We start from the raw sequence: 19,732 nt of genomic DNA, 5'->3' as shown, positions 1-19,732 counted from the left end.
GGAGATGTAGGCCAGTGTTGAGCCAGTCTGCCTGTAGCCTGCACAGTGCATTGTTACATGCCTAGCAGCTTAGTGTACTTACCCAGTAAGATGTCATGTGCAGATACTTGCCAGGTCTGCTGCTGTCAGGCCTCCCTTAATAGTCATGTATGTCAGACAGAGCAGTGGGATGCTGTACAGATGTATATCAATATCTAGTGGGTAGTATGTGGCCATGGCACCCCTGTACCAGCGGTTATTACGTGTCAGACCAGACAGGGATGTGTGAATGCATAACCTATGGTGGCATATGTATACCAGTTGTTATGTGTTATACCCATCTATATGGCTGTTAACATCCATATTGTCAGGCATGGCACACATGTTTTGCACTAAGGGGTTCTGTGTATACCTCTGGACTGTACAGACTGTGTCAGAATGTCCACACATGTTGGCCAATATCTCTGCTGCAGTCGACAGGGGCAGTACGTGCTAGCAGCAGTACTTTACTATGATGTCCTTAGGATGTCTGTCAGTAGCCAATGGCACACATATGGAAAGCAGATGTGACCTCCCACACACACCATGTCTGTGAAGACAATCCCAGTTACAGTAGCAATAGTATATAGAACTGTAATAGTACACAAATGAAGGTTTTCCATTTCTGCAAACCTGTGTGTGGTGTTTTGTCCTTTGACCTCTTTGTAGGTATATGTTGCAGGCAATGATTATCATTTGTATGGGTGGCCCATACAGTGTCCAGTTGTTCAGGTGTGAACTGTAGGCATAGTGGCTGTTCCATATTTTGTGCACCTTCTACATATGTATCTTACTGTACATATCTCTGTGTGTGTATATATATATATATATATATATATATATATATATATATATATATATATATATATATATATATCTGTATCTGCATATATATGTCTGTGTATATGTATCCTGGGGATGTTGATAGCTTCCACATTTTACATTTCATAGGGGATCCAGACTGTACTGCATGATATATTACCAATACCAGCCTGACATTATACAGGTGGGATGTAGTACTGTTAACATCTTGTGCCCATGTTGTGTCAGGGCCTGGTTATGGGATCTGCAACACTTGGTAGTGTATTGCAGGGTGGACGTATTTAGCTGTGGGGGGGAGGATGCCTATTTGTACAAGACATATATTGTTTAGGGCCTCTCAACCCCATTAATGGTGCATGTGGACATATTTGTTTTTGTTAATCTGCCATTGCTATCTACAGATGTATGGCTACATATACCTATAAAGGTATATATATTTCCTTACATATATATGACTATGTCCATATATACCAAAATAGATATATATCTGTGTACATATATGTACCTTGCTGTATATATGTAGACATATAGGTGTAGATATATATATATATGTGTCGATGTAGGCGTTTGCATGTATATATATTCCTATATATTTATATATATATATATATATATATATATATATATATATATATATATCTGTGTATATATATATATATATATATATATGTATGTATATATATATATATATATATATATATATATATATATATATATATATATATATATATATATATATATATATATATATATATATAAATATAAATACCTCGACATATATAGATATGTTGAATTTGTTTAGATATGAATGTATTCATACACACACACATACATCTAGATGTTGGTGTACATTCTCTGTACTGTTGCATGACTGGGCTGGATGATATGTTTCTGAAAACATCAGATTTATGTATGTCTGTCATGGCTTAGTGGATCAGTCTGTCCATGGTGTGCAGGGTCCTGGGTTAGAGCCTTGTAGAGACTGTTTATTTTGTTGCTGGGCAGAACACAGGCCATTGGATACAGAATGATTAAGGCACTTTAAAGCAGCTGTAAGCGGGTTTGTGCGGGTTTGCACGAAGCTAAGCACTGCTAACTTTCGGTTACAGTTTCTTACACTCAGTTAGCTTCTAAATTGCTTAGTCTGTGTAGGCAGTACTTACACCCGTGCAAACAGGCCTAAATCCACTTACTGCTGCTTAAAAGTGCTTACTCCAACTTACCCCGCACTAATTTCTTTAAAAGAAAAGAAAAAGGGGTTGATAGGAAAGTAGTGAAAAAAGGGGCATAAAGAGGGAAAGACAGTAGGGAAAATAGCCAGCGATGTGCAGGAAGGGTGTAGGGAAGGTCTACAGCAGCAGCTGTGCATTTACACTGAATTTGGAGGTAGATTTGGACACTCAAACCCTTGGATGGGGGTGAGGACAACAATAATTCGTTGTAATGCCAGTTAGACTGGATTACTTGTGTCCAGTGGACACGTGTGCGAAATGGACAGCTATATATGGGGCGATATTGTTTTGTGGGAACAGATTGCCCTTTTTTTTTCAGGTGAAAGTGGGATGTTAGGGAGAGGTAGTAGGTGTATTTGGGGAGGTAGGTTAGGTAGGTTAACAGACAAGACAAACAAGACGCATACAAGGGCGGTATATGACACATGTTGGGGGTAAACACCTTGGACAGGGAGGGGTGTTTGGAAGTCGCAAGCCCATGAACCCCCAAATGGAAACAGCGGGACTGAGGTCCCCACCCATAGGCAGTCATCACTGCACCTTCACGGCTCCAAAGGTGGCTGTGCTGGGGGCTGGGCAGGAGGGGCAGGCTCACCCTCTAATTGCACCACGTGGCCCTCAAGCTGGTGTAGCTGGTCTCGAATCTCCCTGTCAAGCTCCCTACGCACCATGGCCCAGACCTGATGATGGGTGACAGGTACCTCTCCGCTCCCGCTCCTGGGGGGGCAAGCCCCATCCCCTGAGGCGGTTCCACCCAAAGGTGGTGCAGGGCCAATGGAGGAGGAAGTCCCAGGCTGGGCCCCAGATGTGCTGGTGCCTGGTGCCATGGGCAACTGAGGTGGGACAGGTGGGTCCACTGGGACCTGCCTTCCCATACGAGCTATGGTGTTGCAATTTTAGGACAGGTATCGGTTAGTAGTAGTCAGCAGCATTCAGGATTAGTTATAACAGCATGCATAGGTATTCCCATTAACCCAAGACACCAGATTTACAACATTTGCAGGGTGAGCAGAACAAATGCATATATGGGACAACAGTGGCCATTACAACAGCATGTAGGTTTCATTGATGGCAACAGGCCACAAATAGGGAGTATATTAACATGGCACATGCATAGAACCAGATGTGAATATTTATAAACCAATAGGACATATGTCCCAACAAAAGATTGGAGTGTACACATACCCATTTAGGTGTGTAATTAGGTTATTGTTGCACATATGGTGGGGTGAGAGAGAGAGGTCACTTACCAACTAATATATCCCTGTAGTTTTCACAACTTTCTTAGTCACAGCAGTGATCTGTCCCTTACATGTATTATTACATTACCCAGTGGCCTTACTTTGTACAATGGTATGTTTGTAGATTAGTATATACGTGGACTGTGGCTTACGTATAGTGTACACCTCTTACCTGTTATAGCTGTTTAAAAAATATTGTTAACACTACCTGACAAATTCTACACATACTCCCAGATTCCATGCTTGTAGACAGGTATATGAGTGAACTGTGTTGTACCTACAGTCTACACCTCTTACCTGTTATAGCTGTGGAGGGGACTTTGTTAACACTACGTGACAAATTCTACACATACTTCCAGATTCCATGCTTGTAGACAAGTGTATAAGTGAACTGTGTTGTACCTACAGTCTATACCACTTACCTTTTATAGCTGTGGGGAAAATCATTGTTAACACTGCGTGACAGATTCTACACATACTCCCAGATTCCATGCTTGTAGACAAGTGTATGAGTGAACTGTGTTGTAACTACAGTCTACACCTCTTACCTGTTATAACTGTGGAGAAATATTTAACACTACCTGACGAATACTACACATACTCCCAGATTCCATGTTGATGTTATACACATACCTAACAATCCGTTATTGCACACACTCTGCTCAAGGCTTGACAGGATGCAGGTATTAATGTGACATATGTTGGAATAACTGTCATACACTTTGGATGAGATGCTACAATGACAGGTTTATTTTCATATACATTCTCTTATGTTCAGGTCTCGCTATCCATTATATGTCATTATAAGCTGCCTACATTTCTTGGATCATCTCACTGAATTGTCAGGGGAACAGGTTACCAGGCAGCAGATATGGGCCATTTATCTGAACATGCTAGACAGATCAGAACAGTTGAGGGGTAAGACTATGCATACAGCTTACTACCTGAACGTTCTGCTGCATTCTGTTCAGTTGATGGTTATGGTTATCCTTACAGCATACTATCTGAACATTCTAGCAAAGTCTGTACAGTTGTTGGGTCTAATTATGCATACAGCTTTCTATCTGAACATTCTCACAAACTCTGTACAGTTGTGGGGTATGATTATGCATACAACTTAGTACCACTCCTGGGATTCAAACCCCTGCTGTGTGTGGTAAAAATATTACAGTTGACATCACAGTACACTGTGCTATCAGGGAATTGGTGTTAAGCATTCCAATGGTTTCTAAGTCTCCCTCAGTTGTTCTATATGACTGACCTCTTGGGACTTCCAACATTGTTATACTGAACTTCCTACACATTTTAACTGTGTTCAGCAGTGTGGGTAACACTGTTTAATACAACAGTACTGTTTATAGAATGCAACACTACAACAGCATATGAAAGCAGTATGTACACAAGCAGTCCAGGGGTTATACTTTTATTCACAAGATATTACACCTTTATTTCCACACAACCTATATGACAGTCTTCCTGCCATATTGTCTGGTTTATTCAGTACATCCCATACACAATACATATTTATACTGGTACAACACTTTCTAGAACTGTTATATTTTTTCTTATGACAGCACATACAAGATTATTACTAACTTGCCTTGCGATGCAGCTTTTGCAGCCTAGCAGGATGGGCTTGCTGGTTTGCAGCCCACTCATCTGCAACTGTCAGAGAAATACAGTGATATTTAGCCATTACCTTTCCATAGTGTACACAAGCTAGGCAATAATTATCTACATAGTAGAATGGGTACTTACTCAGTGCTGGGGCATTGGCCGTCTGCCTTGGTTCTTGGATCCACTGCTCCAAGAGATCACCCCTCTGCCACTTCAGGTCAGCATGGTGATGCCTGACCTGCTCACCAGTCCGGGTGATACCAGTGGCACTAGTGAGGTAACGGGCGTGACTGTCCCAGGCCTCCACTTTATACTGAGAACCCTGGTACTGGCCCTGCAGTAGTCTCTCCCCATGGTGTTTTACCAGGAGCCATACCATGAATCTGGACTCCTGGATGCCCCAGCACTGCACTCTAAATCGAGTGCCTTCCCCAACTCCAGCCATTCTGCCTATAGTAGGGAGCTGCAACCAGTTATGGGAATTGTTGGCGCTTGTGGGGTTTAAATACGCCTGATTTCCCGCACTTTCCCATGATTAGACAGTTTTGAAAAGGCTAAGCTATGGGCACACCTGCTTACCTAATGTTGGCATTGCTTAAAGAGGTGTACCACTGGGCAAATTGAGTTAGCCAGCCTACACATTACTTACACCATGTAAGGTGAGCTGTGCAATGCTTAGCATTGCTTAATATTTAGTTAGCATTATATTTTCGTTTTGACATTGATTTATTATTTGTTACATGTTATATCTGTGTCTGATGTCTATGATTCATGTGTACGTACACTTTATGGGGTCCTGGGGACTTCAACACTTTATTACAATAACACCTCACATCTGGCCTTACTGCAGTACTCCAGTTCACATATTTATGTTATGTAGCAGGTTATCACACTGTACATAGATTCATTTCACATGTTCAGTTTGATTTTCCTGTTGTGAGGATTTGTTTGATGAAACCTCATTCTTATGTACTGCTATGATGGCTTATTGGTTAACTACTGTGACTGCAATGTACAGGGTCCTGGGTTCGAGCCTTGCAGAGGCTGTTTATTTTATTGCTGGGCAGAACATGGGCCATTGGCTACAGAGTGATTAAGGCACTTTAAAGCAGTTGTAAGCGGGTTTGCGCAGGTTTGCGCGGGTTTGCATGGAGCTAAGCACTGCTAACTCCCGGTTACAGTTTTTTACACTCAGTTAGCTTCTAAATTGCTTAGTTTGTGTAGGGAGTGCTTACCCCCACGCAAACGCACTTAAACACGCCTACTTTTGCTTACATATCCTTACTACTGCATATTTATGCTTAAACCTGCTTACTAGTGCCGTATTCATTATGGCACTGACACTTCACATGTGCATTCCCTGCAGTACTCCAATTCATAAATATATGTTATTTAGTGGGGTTTGCAACAACAATATTGGTTATAACATGCTTTGCCATGTAAAATAGACTGTGCTGCATTGGGACTCAAACCGGGAATGCCTGTTCATTAGGCGAATACTCTGCCCACTACACTACTGCTGTGCTGTTTCATTTGCATATATCTTCCTTGTTATCCTCTTCAGCCTTTTAAGCTGCTTTAACTGTAGCTAAGCAATGGGAACACCCGCGCACCTACGGTTAGCTGTTCTCAGATTTTTAAATAAAAATAAAGGGGTTTCTTCATTTGATTTTTATGTACTGTTGCTGTTGTACACATGGGGAACTGTTGGTGGAGATATGCGGACACCTATGAGCGATCTCTCTCATTTCTTACCACTTTCTGCTGTTCTGCATTGCAGGGGCGTGTTTATTCTGAGAGCTCTGCTCTCAGAGACGCCCCCTGCACTTGTACATGCTCCGTGTAAGCGTAGGAGCTCGTGCAGAGCGCCTTCATTAATATGCATGGCACGCTGCCATCCTGCTCCTAAATGGGTGCTTCCGTGCAGGACTAAGCTAGTCCTGCACAGAAGATTAGTGAATCCGGGAGTCCTGCACAGAAGATTAGTTAATCCAGGGGATAGTTTTAACAGGCAAATCTTAACAGCACAAACATTTCTCAGTTATTTTCATTTTATCTAGTTTTAATTTTATTGCAGTTTATGATGAAGAGGTCACTTTTTTATAGGATAATAATGTGCAGTTCGTTTTTAAGAATGTGCTCCAATTTAAAATTTTCAAATATGTATATACACTTGGGCACCAGCAAAATACTGACTGAAGTTATTTTGCATGTTACTTTTTTAGGGAAGCAGGAGTGAAGATACACATGTAAATGATCAACTTGCAGATGCTGATGCCAGAGTAAGTTACTTTTGATCTAAACTATATGTGTGTTAAAAATATATATACAGATATGCATATAAAACGGAAATTTATTAAATTGCACACAGATCCATTATGTTTACACAGCATTCTGCAGAATTTCATCTTGTATGTTTTTTAACCAGTCTTGTTTACATCTGCTAGAATAATTAATAATTAATATGCACAGTGTTATTATTTTGTGAGAGCAAACTGCTGCTGTTTTAGAGTCCAGAATATAAATGAAGAGTTCAACAGCAGCTCGTTAGCTCGTCTTTGTTGCACTTGTATAGGAGACTGTCAGAAGGACACAGTGATAGTGATAGACCCTGCTTTGGAGTAGACCCTGAGTGGGTTACATGTGAATCAGTGGATTATGTTTGTTGACTTTTTTGTGCCATCTGTGGAATTTACCTGCTGTTCTTTTGAACTGTTGCATGATTTCTATATGTAAGATTATGCACTTGTAGTTATACTTATTTCCATGGCAGGCGCTACAACAAAAGACTGAACGTTGTTTGAATGACAGATAGGCTCATAGGTAAGGACTAGGCTAACTACCCTTGTGGGCTGTTTTAACCCTAGCCAGTTTCCCTTTTGCTGCTTAATTAACTTATGCCATTTGATCTGAGATTGACCTTACCCATCCCATGCTCAGTAGTTATATATTACACCTAGTGAGAATAACTGGATTCATGCCATAGGTAATTTGAGGGTACCCATGCACGGAATAAAGCATTTAGGTGATACCACTGTCCATTCATAGTATAGCAGCAGTGCTGGGGTAAATTTACTATTACCCATCGGTAGATCCAAGTTGCACTTGAATATGGACAGGGATGAGTTTTATTTTACGTGGATGAAGAGTCTGTTCCAGAGAAGTTGGATTCTCTTTTGAGATATATTTGTCCCCCCAAACTGCTTCAGAGGAGGTCCCTAGACTGAGGTTTTTTCATGTCATTTGCCATGCTGATATGCAGTAAGTCCATCAGTATTGGGTCAGAGGATGTCACTCCTTAGCAGTCTGTAAAGTGCCAAATGTATCGACAGGGCTTTGAGTCAGTCCATGTAGGGCATATTGTGTAGGCTTTATATCCTTTTAGTAAGGTATCTTTGTGGGCATTCCAGTTGTTATATATACCTGGACAGGGATTCAGTGACTGCTTCTAGCTTGCACTCATCTGCAAACATAGCCAGAACCATTTAATAGTGGCTTTTACTTCAGAGAAGCAGATGCCAATCAGGAGATGTCCCAGCACTGAACCCTTGGATACTGCACTGGTGTCTGATCTCTTTGTGGAGGTAGCTTCCCCTGATATTCATCGTGTTTCACTGTTGCAGTCATCACTGTAGGGTTCTTCCTGCCGGCAGGCAACCCTTGGTCGGCCAGAATCCCAAAGTCTGGGTCCGGCGTCGGCTGTTCAGTCATGCTCCCTGACGTCAGAGCGCCAGGAGTACAAAGCTGCCAGCCAACGCCATGTTCTCCAGTCTTTCTTGCTGTGCGGTGGAAGCAGTTCGCAAGTTCCGGTCGGCTGACTCCTGATATTTTTTCGTGCTTCATTCCGAAGACTTACTTCTTCTTCTCAAAGCTAAGTACCCCGTCATGTCAGAAAAAGTTAATAATTGTATTTCTTCTGGGAAGCAAATACCTCATAACGATTTCCACTCTTACTGTATTCCTTGTTTAGGCCCTGACCACGACGTAGCTAGTTGTCGGTTTTGTGCTAGATTTAACCAACGTACTATTAAGCGGAGGTACGATTTTGCTTTTCACTACTTTGGCAGGCGATTTAATTATAATATGTCGTCGGACACGCTTCCGACTACCGGAGTTCAGAAACGACACAAGGATAAGGACAGGCCTGCGAGGTCCAAATCAGACGACGGTTTTCAAGCAGAGCCAGCTACAGGTTCGGTCGTCATCAGTGAGGTGCTTTCGCAGCCCCTGTCGTCGGCCATTTCAGAACCGATTGCCAAAACGGACTCCCACGAGGAGCCAACTAGTTTGATCTCCTGAGTCCTGTCTGTGAGCCAGTTGGGTGGGTGATGTAGGTGTTCATTCCCAGATGTTCATCGTGTTACCCTGCTGCAGTCATCACACTTGGGTTATCCTGTCGTCAGGTGGTCCCGCAGTCGGCCTGAATTCCAAAGTCTTGGTCCGGCGTCGGTTGCTGTTGCTTCTTCCCTGACGTCAGTGCACCAGGGGTATGTAAGAGGCATCCGACGGCATTTTCTTCAGTCTTTCTTGCCGCGCGGTGCCCGAAGCAGAAGAAGTTTGCAAGTGCCGGTCGGCCGACACCTGAGATTTTCGAATCGAATTTCAGTCCAAAGTCTTCAAAGCTAAGTACCCCGTTGGGGAACCTTTTCTTGCCTCAGTCCGATGTCAGAAAAAGTTAACAATTGCATTTCTTGTGGGAAGCAAATACCTCATAAGGACTTTCATTCTTATTGTATACCTTGCCTAGGCCCAGACCACGACGTCACTGGTTGTCAGTTTTGTGCTAGGTTCAATAAGCGAACTATAAAGCAACGCTTTGATTTTTGCACTACACTACTTCGGTAGGAAATTTAATTACACTATGCCGTCGGAGTAACCGACTACCGGCGTGCATAAAAAACGCAAAGATAAAGACAGGCAGCCTAGATCCAAGCCAGACTCCGAGGCCTCGGCTGGGCTGGTCGCCGGTTCTCCGTTTTTCAGTGAGGCGCCTACGCAGCCCCTGACGACCGCAGAATTGGAACCCCAGACCGCTTTGGATTCTCAAGCAGAGGGTTCTAGGCCGACGCAGCCATTTTCTTTAGGCCCTACCGACGACATTGCAGAAGGAGAAGCCGGTGCTGCAGAAACACCTTCGGTTACAGAAGGTGTCTTCAGACCGACTACTCTCACCATAAAATCTTATGCTAAGCTTAAGACTCCTCTAAAACCAAAAAAGACTGCACATCAGTCTCCATTTCAAGGCCCCATGCCTAAGAAACAGATGCTTAAAATGGCTGAGGATTTGATTTTTTTAATCAGGGGTTCCCAACCCCCCCAGACAAAAGGCCTAGACAAGAGGAGGATTATGCCTCCTCTGATCAAGTGTCTTATTTCCTCAGGCTCCTCTGAGGAACAGGATTACTCCTTTCCCCCTTATGAAGATTCTGATGCTGAAGATTCCATTCCCTCAGCTTCTCCCCCTGAAGACTATTCCTTTGGGGAAACCTTACATACCATGAGGGAACATTTCCACTGGGAAGGTCAGGACTACTCCAACTCAAAGAAAAGGCTCCAAGAGTTTCTTTTACTCCCCCAGCACAGACCACTTGCTATCCTTCCAGTTTTAGACATTGTGGATGATGTTTACTTAGAATCTAGTCTAAATCCAGATTCTCTGCCTCCTGCTCCAGCCAAAACAGATAGGTATTATAGAGTGCCTGACTCACACAAATTCCTTTACAAAAGCCCTGTTGCTGACCCAGAGGCAATCTCCCAGGGTCTCAGAGGGGCTAAGGCTTCTATGGCTAAAAATCCTGTACCCTCTGAAAGGGACTCCAGAGCACTAGATAGGTGGGGGAAGAAGGTTTACACCTCAGCTACTCTAGCTATGAGAGCACTAAATTGTCAGTTTCACATGCTGAAATACCAGCAGTTCCTAATGTCACAAATAAAACAAAAGATGAGCACACACCCTCAACAGTCTGAATTTAAAGAAATGCAGGATCTGTTGCATGCAGCTGAACAGGTGGGCAAACATACTTTACAATGTGGATTTGATTCCTTGGAAGCTTCCTGTAGAGCTGCTGTTACTGGGTCTGTTATACGTAGGCATGCTTGGTTAAAGGAACAAACTCTGCCTGATCATGTTAAAGCAAAGTTACTAGATGCACCCTTACAGCAGGATGTCTTATTTGGGGTTAAAGCAGAAGAGGTTTTAAAGAAAATGGAGGATAAGGCAAAATCTAATGCAGACGGTCAAAGATTTCTTACAGGTACAACCCCCACGCTTCAGCAGAAATTGGCCAACAAAAAATTGGTCCTTTCCAGCTTCTGACAGACCACAGAGGGGTAAATACAGATGCCCATGGGGCAGAGCACAAGCACAAATCCCTTACAAACCTAGCCAATGGGGCACTGCAACACAGAAGGGAGGAGAAGACAGGTCCCAAACTACTAGAAGACAAACACAATGACTTAAGCCTCAAACTGCCAAGCAAAAATCTCTTGGCAGCTCCCTTGGGAGGAAAATTAGCATTTTTTTATAGACAACTGACGCATCGTCACAAAGGACAAATGGGTCCTAGACATTATCTCACAAGGATACAGATTCCATTTCCACACCTTGCCAAGGATAAAAGGAATGCCAAACTTGCCACAAAATCAATGGCAGAGGCACAAAAACAAATTGCAGCTCTCATGGACATGAGAGCCATTCAACTGGTACCTACACAGGAGCAAGGCCAAGGATTTTTCTTAAGGCTCTTTCTAGTCCCCAGAAAGGACAATGCTTGGAGACCCATTCTGGACCTTTCAATTCTAAACACCTTCTTGCAAGTACCCAAATTCAAGATGCTAACACTACAGCAGCTTCTTCCCATGTTGGGCAATAAAGCTTGGCTAGTAACATTGGACCTCAAGGAGGCATACCTGCATGTCCCTATCAGACAAAATTGCAGAAGATAGCTCCGTTTCATTGCAGGTTCAACCCATTACCAATTCTCTGCACTGCCCTTTGGCTTATCTACTGCGCCCAGGGTCTTCACAAAATGCCTGGCACCAGTAATTGCATACTGCAGACAAAGATGAATTCAAATATACCCATACCTGGACGACTGCCTCATCCAAGCAGAAAGCAAGGACATTCTCTTACAACATCCGACTTTTGTAAAACACCTTCTAAGTTGTCTAGGGTACACAGTAAACAAAAATAAATCAAAACTAGTGCCCTCACAAAATATGACATTCCTGGGTGCCAGCTTGAATACAATGGCCCAGATGGCTTATCTGATGCCAGACAAACAACTACAACTAACTCAATACTTCAAAATAATGGCAACAAAGACCCAACTCCCTGCAAGAAAAATTCTGCAGGCCTTGGGCTTCATGGCATCTTGCATACTACTAATACCATTTGCAAAACTGCATATGAGGAAATTACAATGGTACCTGAAAAGTGTATGGACTCAACACAGCCACAGCTTGGAAACAATGATACCTCTCATTCCCTGCCTTCAACAGGAGTTTCTATGGTGGTCACAGGCATGTCACCTCAATAAGGGTCAGCCTTTCACCTTACCCCAGCCAGGCAAACTGACAACAGATGCATCGGACTATGCCTGGGGGGCACACATGGCAGGACGGTGCATTCAAGGCATATGGACTTCAGATCAAAGGAATCTGCACATCAATCAAAAAGAAATGCTAGCTGTACAGAATGCTCTGACAGCCTTCAAGGACCTCTTACATCCAGGACAGCTTATAATAAGGACAGACAACACCACAGTAATGTGGTACATAAACAAACAAGGGGGTACACACTCCTACCCTCTATGCAGGTAAGCAATGACCTTGTGGAACACAGCACTGGCTTACCAAGTTCAGTTACAAGCTCAATTCCTGCCAGGAAAAAAGAACACATTGGCAGACGACCTAAGCAGAAACATCATGGATCCCCACGAGTGGAAACTGGATCCACAAGTATTTGCAATGATAACTCAAAAATGGGGGTGCCTAGACATAAACCTGTTTGCCAACCCCCAAAACTATCAGCTTTCAAAATTTTGCACAAGGACATTTCACCATCAAGCTTGGAAAGTGGACGCATTCTCATTCAGTTGGAAAATGCTGACAGTATATGCCTTTCCTCCATTGCCCCTTCTCCCAAAGGTGCTGCTGAAAGTCAGGATGGAGAGACCTCGAATGATACTCATTGCCCCGGACTGGCCACGCCAGCACTGGTACCCACTACTAAGGAACATGGCCCAGGGCCCACCATGGATTTTACCACAAATTCCTCATCTACTCACACAGCAAGGCAGTCAGATTCTACACAGCCAGCTCAAAACCTTAAATTTGGCTGCATGGCACATCACCTAAGCAACCAGCCAGTCCCTCTTTCACAAGCTGTTATGGATGTCATTCTGGAGGCCAGGAGGCCCAGCACCAGGAAAGCCTACTCAGACAAATGGAAAAGATTTTGCACCTGGAACCAAGCTAAAGGCCAAAATACCCTTCAGCCGGACATGCCTCAGATTCTACAATATTTAACTGAGATGGTACACAAAGGACTTTCTTTTTCATCTATTAAAACCCACGCCTCAGCTATTTCAGCTCACTACAACACGGGTCCTCCCTTATTTTCACATCCACTTCTAAGGCAGTATCTCAGAGGGGCAAAAAACATTAGGCCTCACAGGAGAGCGCCAACACCAACTTGGGACCTAAATTTTGTTCTGGAAAAACTTACGCTGCCACCTTTTGAGCCAGCTTTCTCAGCTGACTTAAAGTTTATATCATGGAAGACTGCCCTGCTGCTACCAATTACTTCAGCCAGAAGAGTCTCAGAGCTACAGGCACTAATGGCAGTAGAGCCTTTCCTCATTTTTTATCAAGACAGAGTTTCTCTATGAACTAACCCCTCCTTTATGCCAAAGGTGGTATCCAGTGTGGCTCTAAATCAAACCATCCACTTACCCACCTTTTTTCCAAATCCACAGAACAAAGGAGAAAGACTCCTGCATTCCTTGGACATTCACAGGCAACTACGTTACTACTTGGATAAAACTAAGGCTTTCAGAAAATCTGATCAACTTTTTGCATCCTATGCTACAGCATCACAAGGAAAGGCTATCTCAAAACAGACCATTTCCAAATGGATAGAACATTGCATACGTTTTTGCTACACCCATCATGGAAAACCAGTTCCTGCTAGCATAAGGCCCCACTCCACCAGGGCAGCAGCTACATCTACAGCCTTCCTCAGGGGGGTGCCAACCAAGGATATTTTGGAAGCTGCAACTTGGAGTTCAGTACACACCTTCACCAAACACTATCACTTACCACTTTACTCTAAGACTAGAACTGGTTTCGCCACTGCAGTTTTGCAGGGCCTTCTAGCCTCCTCTAACCCTGTTTGACTCCACCTCCCATCCTTAGCTTTGGGATTCTACCCAAGTGTGATGACTGCAGCAGGGTAACAACGATGAATATAGTACAGTTTTGTACCTACCATAAATGTAGATGTTCGAGTGTATACCCTGTTGCAGTCCAGGTTACCCTCCCTCCATCCCCTCTGACCTAACTAAAACCTTTCAGTACCTTAAAATCTGATACAACCTTTGTGGTGTATTTGCTTATAGCTGGAGGGATGTTTTGTTTGTGCTAACCTTTTATTATTGGTACTATCTACTGACCATCTTTTGGGGGGGCACCTGACATCTGGGGCAAGAAAAACTGAAGAAAATGGCATTGGATGCCTCTTATATACCCCTGGCGCACTGACGTCAGGGAAGAAGCGACAGCAACCGACGCCGGACCAAGACTTTGGAATTCAGTCCGACTGCGGGACCGCCTGACGACAGGATAACCCAAGTGTGATGACTGCAGCAGGGTATACACTCGAACATCTACATTTATGGTAGGTACAAAACTGTACTTTTCTTCACTTTTCCACTATGCATGACAGGGTATTGTGTCAAAAGCTTTGGCCAGGTCAAGGTAAGCATTGTGTACCATATTACCTTCACCCGTTGCTTTAACTTTTTCAACATGTCTACCAGGTTGGGTAAGCATGACCTGCCTTTGACAAATCCAACTGTGACTGGTCCAATGTATAGAGGTTCACAATGTCCTTATTGATTAGTTCCATGATGAGTCTTTTTATTTCTTTGCATATGAGACTGGTTAGACTTGTGAACCTGTAATTGTCTGGGTCTGTGGAAGGTCCTTCATTATGCAAGGGAATTGTTATAGCTCTTCTCCATTCACTTGGTACAAAACCTGTATGGGGACTGAGGTTGACTAGTGTTGTTGAGACAGATGGAAGGGAGAGTAGGGTAAAGTCAGAGCTGAATTTATTGGCCAGTAGGTTCACTATATCTTCAGCCTCAGTGTAGGTAACAACTTAAACAGTCATTTCAGTGCACTGATGCACTGTGCTTCTGAGATTACAAACATAACTAAAAAAGCCTTGTGATTTTCTTTGGCTTGGGGTAACTATTTTAGCCTCAGTTGCAGCTTTGGTGGATTTTATTAAGCTCCTGACTTGTTTGTTTATTTCAGTGATGAAGGTTTTGTCATTCTGGAAGTTGTTATTCTTACTTTTGATCAAAATTCTCTTCCTTTTATTGTAAATCTTGTTGGTGTTATGGTTTTACCATATGGGTTTGTTTTGGAGTGTGCCCTGTGCTTGTTCCTACATGGTACAGCTGCAGCTGTACAGCTGTTTACATGCTGGTATGAAGTGATGTGTGTCTCAGCCTATTCAGTAGAGTTAACTGAGATGACTAAACACCATTTGAAAATTTGCCACAGTACAAAAGATGTAAAATAGTGTATAATTATAGGAACATTTATAGTGAGGGTAAGCCCCCATATACCCCCAATGTGAGGGACTGGGTTTACTGATTTAAACCAGCTGTCATTGCTTGAGCTTGAGATTTTTGAGCTGTATTTGTCCAGGTTGCTGTTTCTATAGTAAAGGCTCACTGGCTGCTCATTTTAACATTGTATAAATGCTCTAAAGGATGTGTACGTTAGTGTTATTTGAGGTCAGTTTGTAGTGGAGAAAGAGTGGTCATTATTATAATACTGTACTAGTGATTCCTCTTTCTCTGAGTTGCAGTAACCTTGGAGTGAGTAAAGGTAAGTAGTGGGGATTTGGAGGTTAACTCCCCAGGGGTACAGTGTGAGAAAATTGTTTTATGTTTTCCACATTTCCACAAATGTTCTTCGTGTTTCACTGTTGCAGTCATTACATTTGGGAAATCTGCTGGCAGGTTGCCCTCAGTCGGCCTGATTAACAAAGTCTTCTTGTCGGATGTCCTTCAAGGATGCATCTGCAGTCATAACAAATGGGTTGTCCTGTCATCAGGCAGCCCTTCGGTCGGCCGGATTCCAAAGTCTGGGTCCGGCTTCGGCTGATGTCGCACTTCACCCGACGTCATCACTGCTGGTCTTCGGGTATAAAGGCATCAGCCGACGCCATTTTCCCCAGTCTTTCTTGCCACGTGGCGCCCGAAGCAGAAGCTGTTCGCAAGTGCCGGTCGATCAGATCCAGAGATTACTACTACCGAATACTACTTCGAAGACTTCTAAAAGCTAAGTACCCGTTGGGGACTCTTTCTTGCCTCAGCCGATGTCAGAAAAAGTAAATAACTGTTTAACTTGTGGGAAACAAATACCTCATAAAGATTTCCACTCTTACTGCCTACCTTGTTTAGGCCCAGACCACGGCGTAGCAGCCTGTTTAGCCTGTGCTTCTTAACCGCGGACGCTTAGGCGCCGGTCTGAGTTTGCTGAACAGTTTTTCGCTCAGATTTTGCACATTATGCCGTCGGATCCTCCGACTACCCAAATTGTTAAAAAACGCAAAGAAAAGACCGACACTCGCGGTCCGCGGTTTCGCCGAAACCACGGTTAAGCAAGCCGCGAGTGTCTCGGTTTCGGAGAAACCGAGCAAGCGGTCAATCTTCAGCCGAATCCATGACTACTACTGAGGCTCCTGCTACCTTAGTTGAATCGGCCTCTGAAGTTTTGCCTACTACTGTCGTTCCTAGTGAATTATCAGACACCATCCCATTGCATGTCTCTACCCCAGCACGTGGTGCTGCTAGGCGTCCTGCAGCCATGTCTATAAAGGCCTTTGCCAGGGCTAAAGCAGCCAAAACTGTTAAATCAGTGCCTGTAAAACCCCCTCACAGGCCCACTTCTAGTTCACAAATGCTTACTCTGGCAGAGGATTTAATCTCCTTAATTAGGGATCCCAATCTCACCCAGACAGGGCCTCTCAGCCTCCAGAAAAGAGACCTAGAGCAGAGCCCCAGCCAGTGTCCTCTGATGATTCTCTGATGACTCAGACATTACAGATCAGCCAGAGGCTCCTTTTCTACTTATGAAGATTCTGATGCTGAAGAATCTATTCCATCTGCCTCTCCACCAGAGGAATTTTCCTTTGGGGAAACCTTACATGCCATGAGAGAACAATTCCAATGGCAGGGACAAGATTTCTCAGATTCAAGAAAAAGGCTTAGGACCTTTCTGCACTTACCACAACATAGGCCCTTAGCTATACCTCCAGTTCTGCCTGTTGTGGATGATGCATTTAATGATGTTTGCACTGCTCCTGATACTTTACCTCCAGCCCCTGCCAAACCAGATAGATTTTACAGGGTGCCAGACACTCATCACCACCTATACAAGGCCCCACTTGCAGATCCTGAGACTATATCCCAGGGGCCTAAGGCAGTAGCTTCTACCTCAGCAAAAACCACTCTACCTTCTGAAAGGGAATCCAGGTCCTTAGAGAGATGGGGGAAAAAGTTTACACCTCTGCTACTCTCTCAGCTAGAGCTTTAAACTGTCAGTTTCACATGATCCAATACCAAGAGTTTATGCTTGATCAGTTAACTAAGAAACTGTCCTCTGATGACTCCTTAGATAAAAATATGTTTTAGAAATGGTGAATAACATTCAGCAGGTTAGTAACCATTCTTTAAAATGTGGCTATGATGCACTGGAGGCTTCATTTAGATCAGCCATGACTGGCACAGTGATAAGAAGGCATACATGGTTGAAGGAACAGGTTTTGCCGGATCATGTTAAAGCAAAGCTGTTAGATGCTCCTATGGATAAGGCCAGTCTATTTGGTACACCTGCTCAACAAGTAATGAAGAAAATGGAAGAGAAGGCAAAATCTGTACAAACAGTTAAGGATTTCTTACAGGTTCAGCCCCCAAGGTTTAGCAGGAACTGTCCTGCCAAAAATTGGTCCTTTCCAGACTCCTCAAAATCTCAAAGAGGCAGGAATAGACGATCTAGAGGCAGAAATCAATCCAGAGGAGGTGCCTATAGAGGACGCCAGTGGCAAGGCAATAACCAGAGAGGCACAGACACAACCACTGCCACTGCAACAGGACAATCACAGTGACTTGACTCTGACACCGCCTACCAGGGAGCAAATAGCAGCACCTTTAGGTGGAAAGTTAGCCTAATTTTCGAAAAATTGGCACTATATCACAAAAGACAAGTGGATTTTGCAAACCATAGACCAAGGCTACAGGTTCCACTTCCACACCTTACCAGTAAAAAGAGGAATGCCAAACCTACCTCCAAATCAAAAAACAGAAGCTCTAAAGCAGATAGCTCAATTAACAGAGATGAGAGCTGTGGAAAGAGTACCAATAACAGAACAGGGCAAAGGATTCTACTCCAGACTCTTCCTAGTACCAAGAAAAGAGAAAAGTTGGAGACCTGTTCTCGACCTGTCCGCTTTAAACACATACATCATTGTTCCAAAATTCAAAATGCTGACCCTACAGCAACTTCTTCCCATGCTGGGCAAGGAGTCTTGGCTGGTAACTCTAGATCTCAAGGAGGCATACCTGCACGTCCCCATATGACCAAATTGCAGAAGATACCTCAGATTTCTTGCAGGATCAGAGCATTATCAATTCTCAGCATTGCCCTTTGGCTTATCTACTGCCCAGAGTATTCACAAAATGCCTGGCATCAGTAATCGCTCATTGCAGGCTACAGGGAATCCAAATTTATCCATACCTGGACGACTGCCTGTTACAAGCGGACAACAAAAGCAAGCTGACAACAGATTTACAAAGAGTCATTTGCTTACTACAAGCCCTGGGATACACAGTCAATTTAAAAAGTCAAGACTGATTCCATCCCAGACAAGAACATTCTTGGGTGCAGATTGGACACAGTAAAATAAAGGGCATTCCTAACTGCAGAAAAACCAGCACAACTAGCTCTTTACTTCTTGGCATTAACAAAGCAGCACAAACTAACAGCAAGAAAGTACTGCAGGCCTTGGGCTTCATGGCATCATGCATAATCCTGGTCCCCATGCCAGACTGCATATGAGAAAGCTACAGTGGTACCTAAAGAATTTATGGTCTCAACACAGGCACAGCTTAGAAACCAAATCCCACTAATCCCATGCCTGAAACAAGAGCTCCTATGGTGGGCTCAAGCATGCCAGTCAAACCCAGGCTTGCCCTTCCACAACTTTCAAGCAAACCAAACCATCACAACGGACCTCAGACCTAGGCTGGGGGCACATGTTGGACAAGTGCATACAAGGATTGTGGACTCCAGACCAGCTGCACCTGCACATAAACCAAAAAGAAATGCTGGCAGTAAAACTAGCAATCCAGAAATTCAAACCATTCTCAAAGAAGGCCATTTAATGATAAGGACAGACAACACCACAGTCATGTGGTACATCAACAAACAGGGAGGCACTCATTCATACCCCTATGCAGAATGACTCTGGACCTTTGGAATATGGCTCTGAGCTACAACATC

General features: G+C 43.6%; 1 protein-coding gene across 1 annotated transcript in view; it reads left to right on the top strand.

Moving 5' to 3' along the window:
• The window catches only part of LOC122793103 (annexin A1-like), a gene marked incomplete in the record, with an annotated part of 731,647 nt that overhangs the window by 382,004 nt on the left and 329,911 nt on the right, over positions 1-19,732 (top strand). The window contains 1 exon segment of the mRNA XM_044060835.1: positions 7,156-7,212. Coding sequence (XP_043916770.1) covers positions 7,156-7,212 — 57 coding nt within the window.

Source organism: Protopterus annectens, chromosome 2.part0 (genome assembly GCF_019279795.1).
Source record: "Protopterus annectens isolate FY-2018-M chromosome 2.part0, PAN1.0, whole genome shotgun sequence".
NCBI lineage: Eukaryota > Metazoa > Chordata > Ceratodontiformes > Protopteridae > Protopterus > Protopterus annectens.
This window is presented reverse-complemented; position numbering and strand designations above follow the sequence as displayed.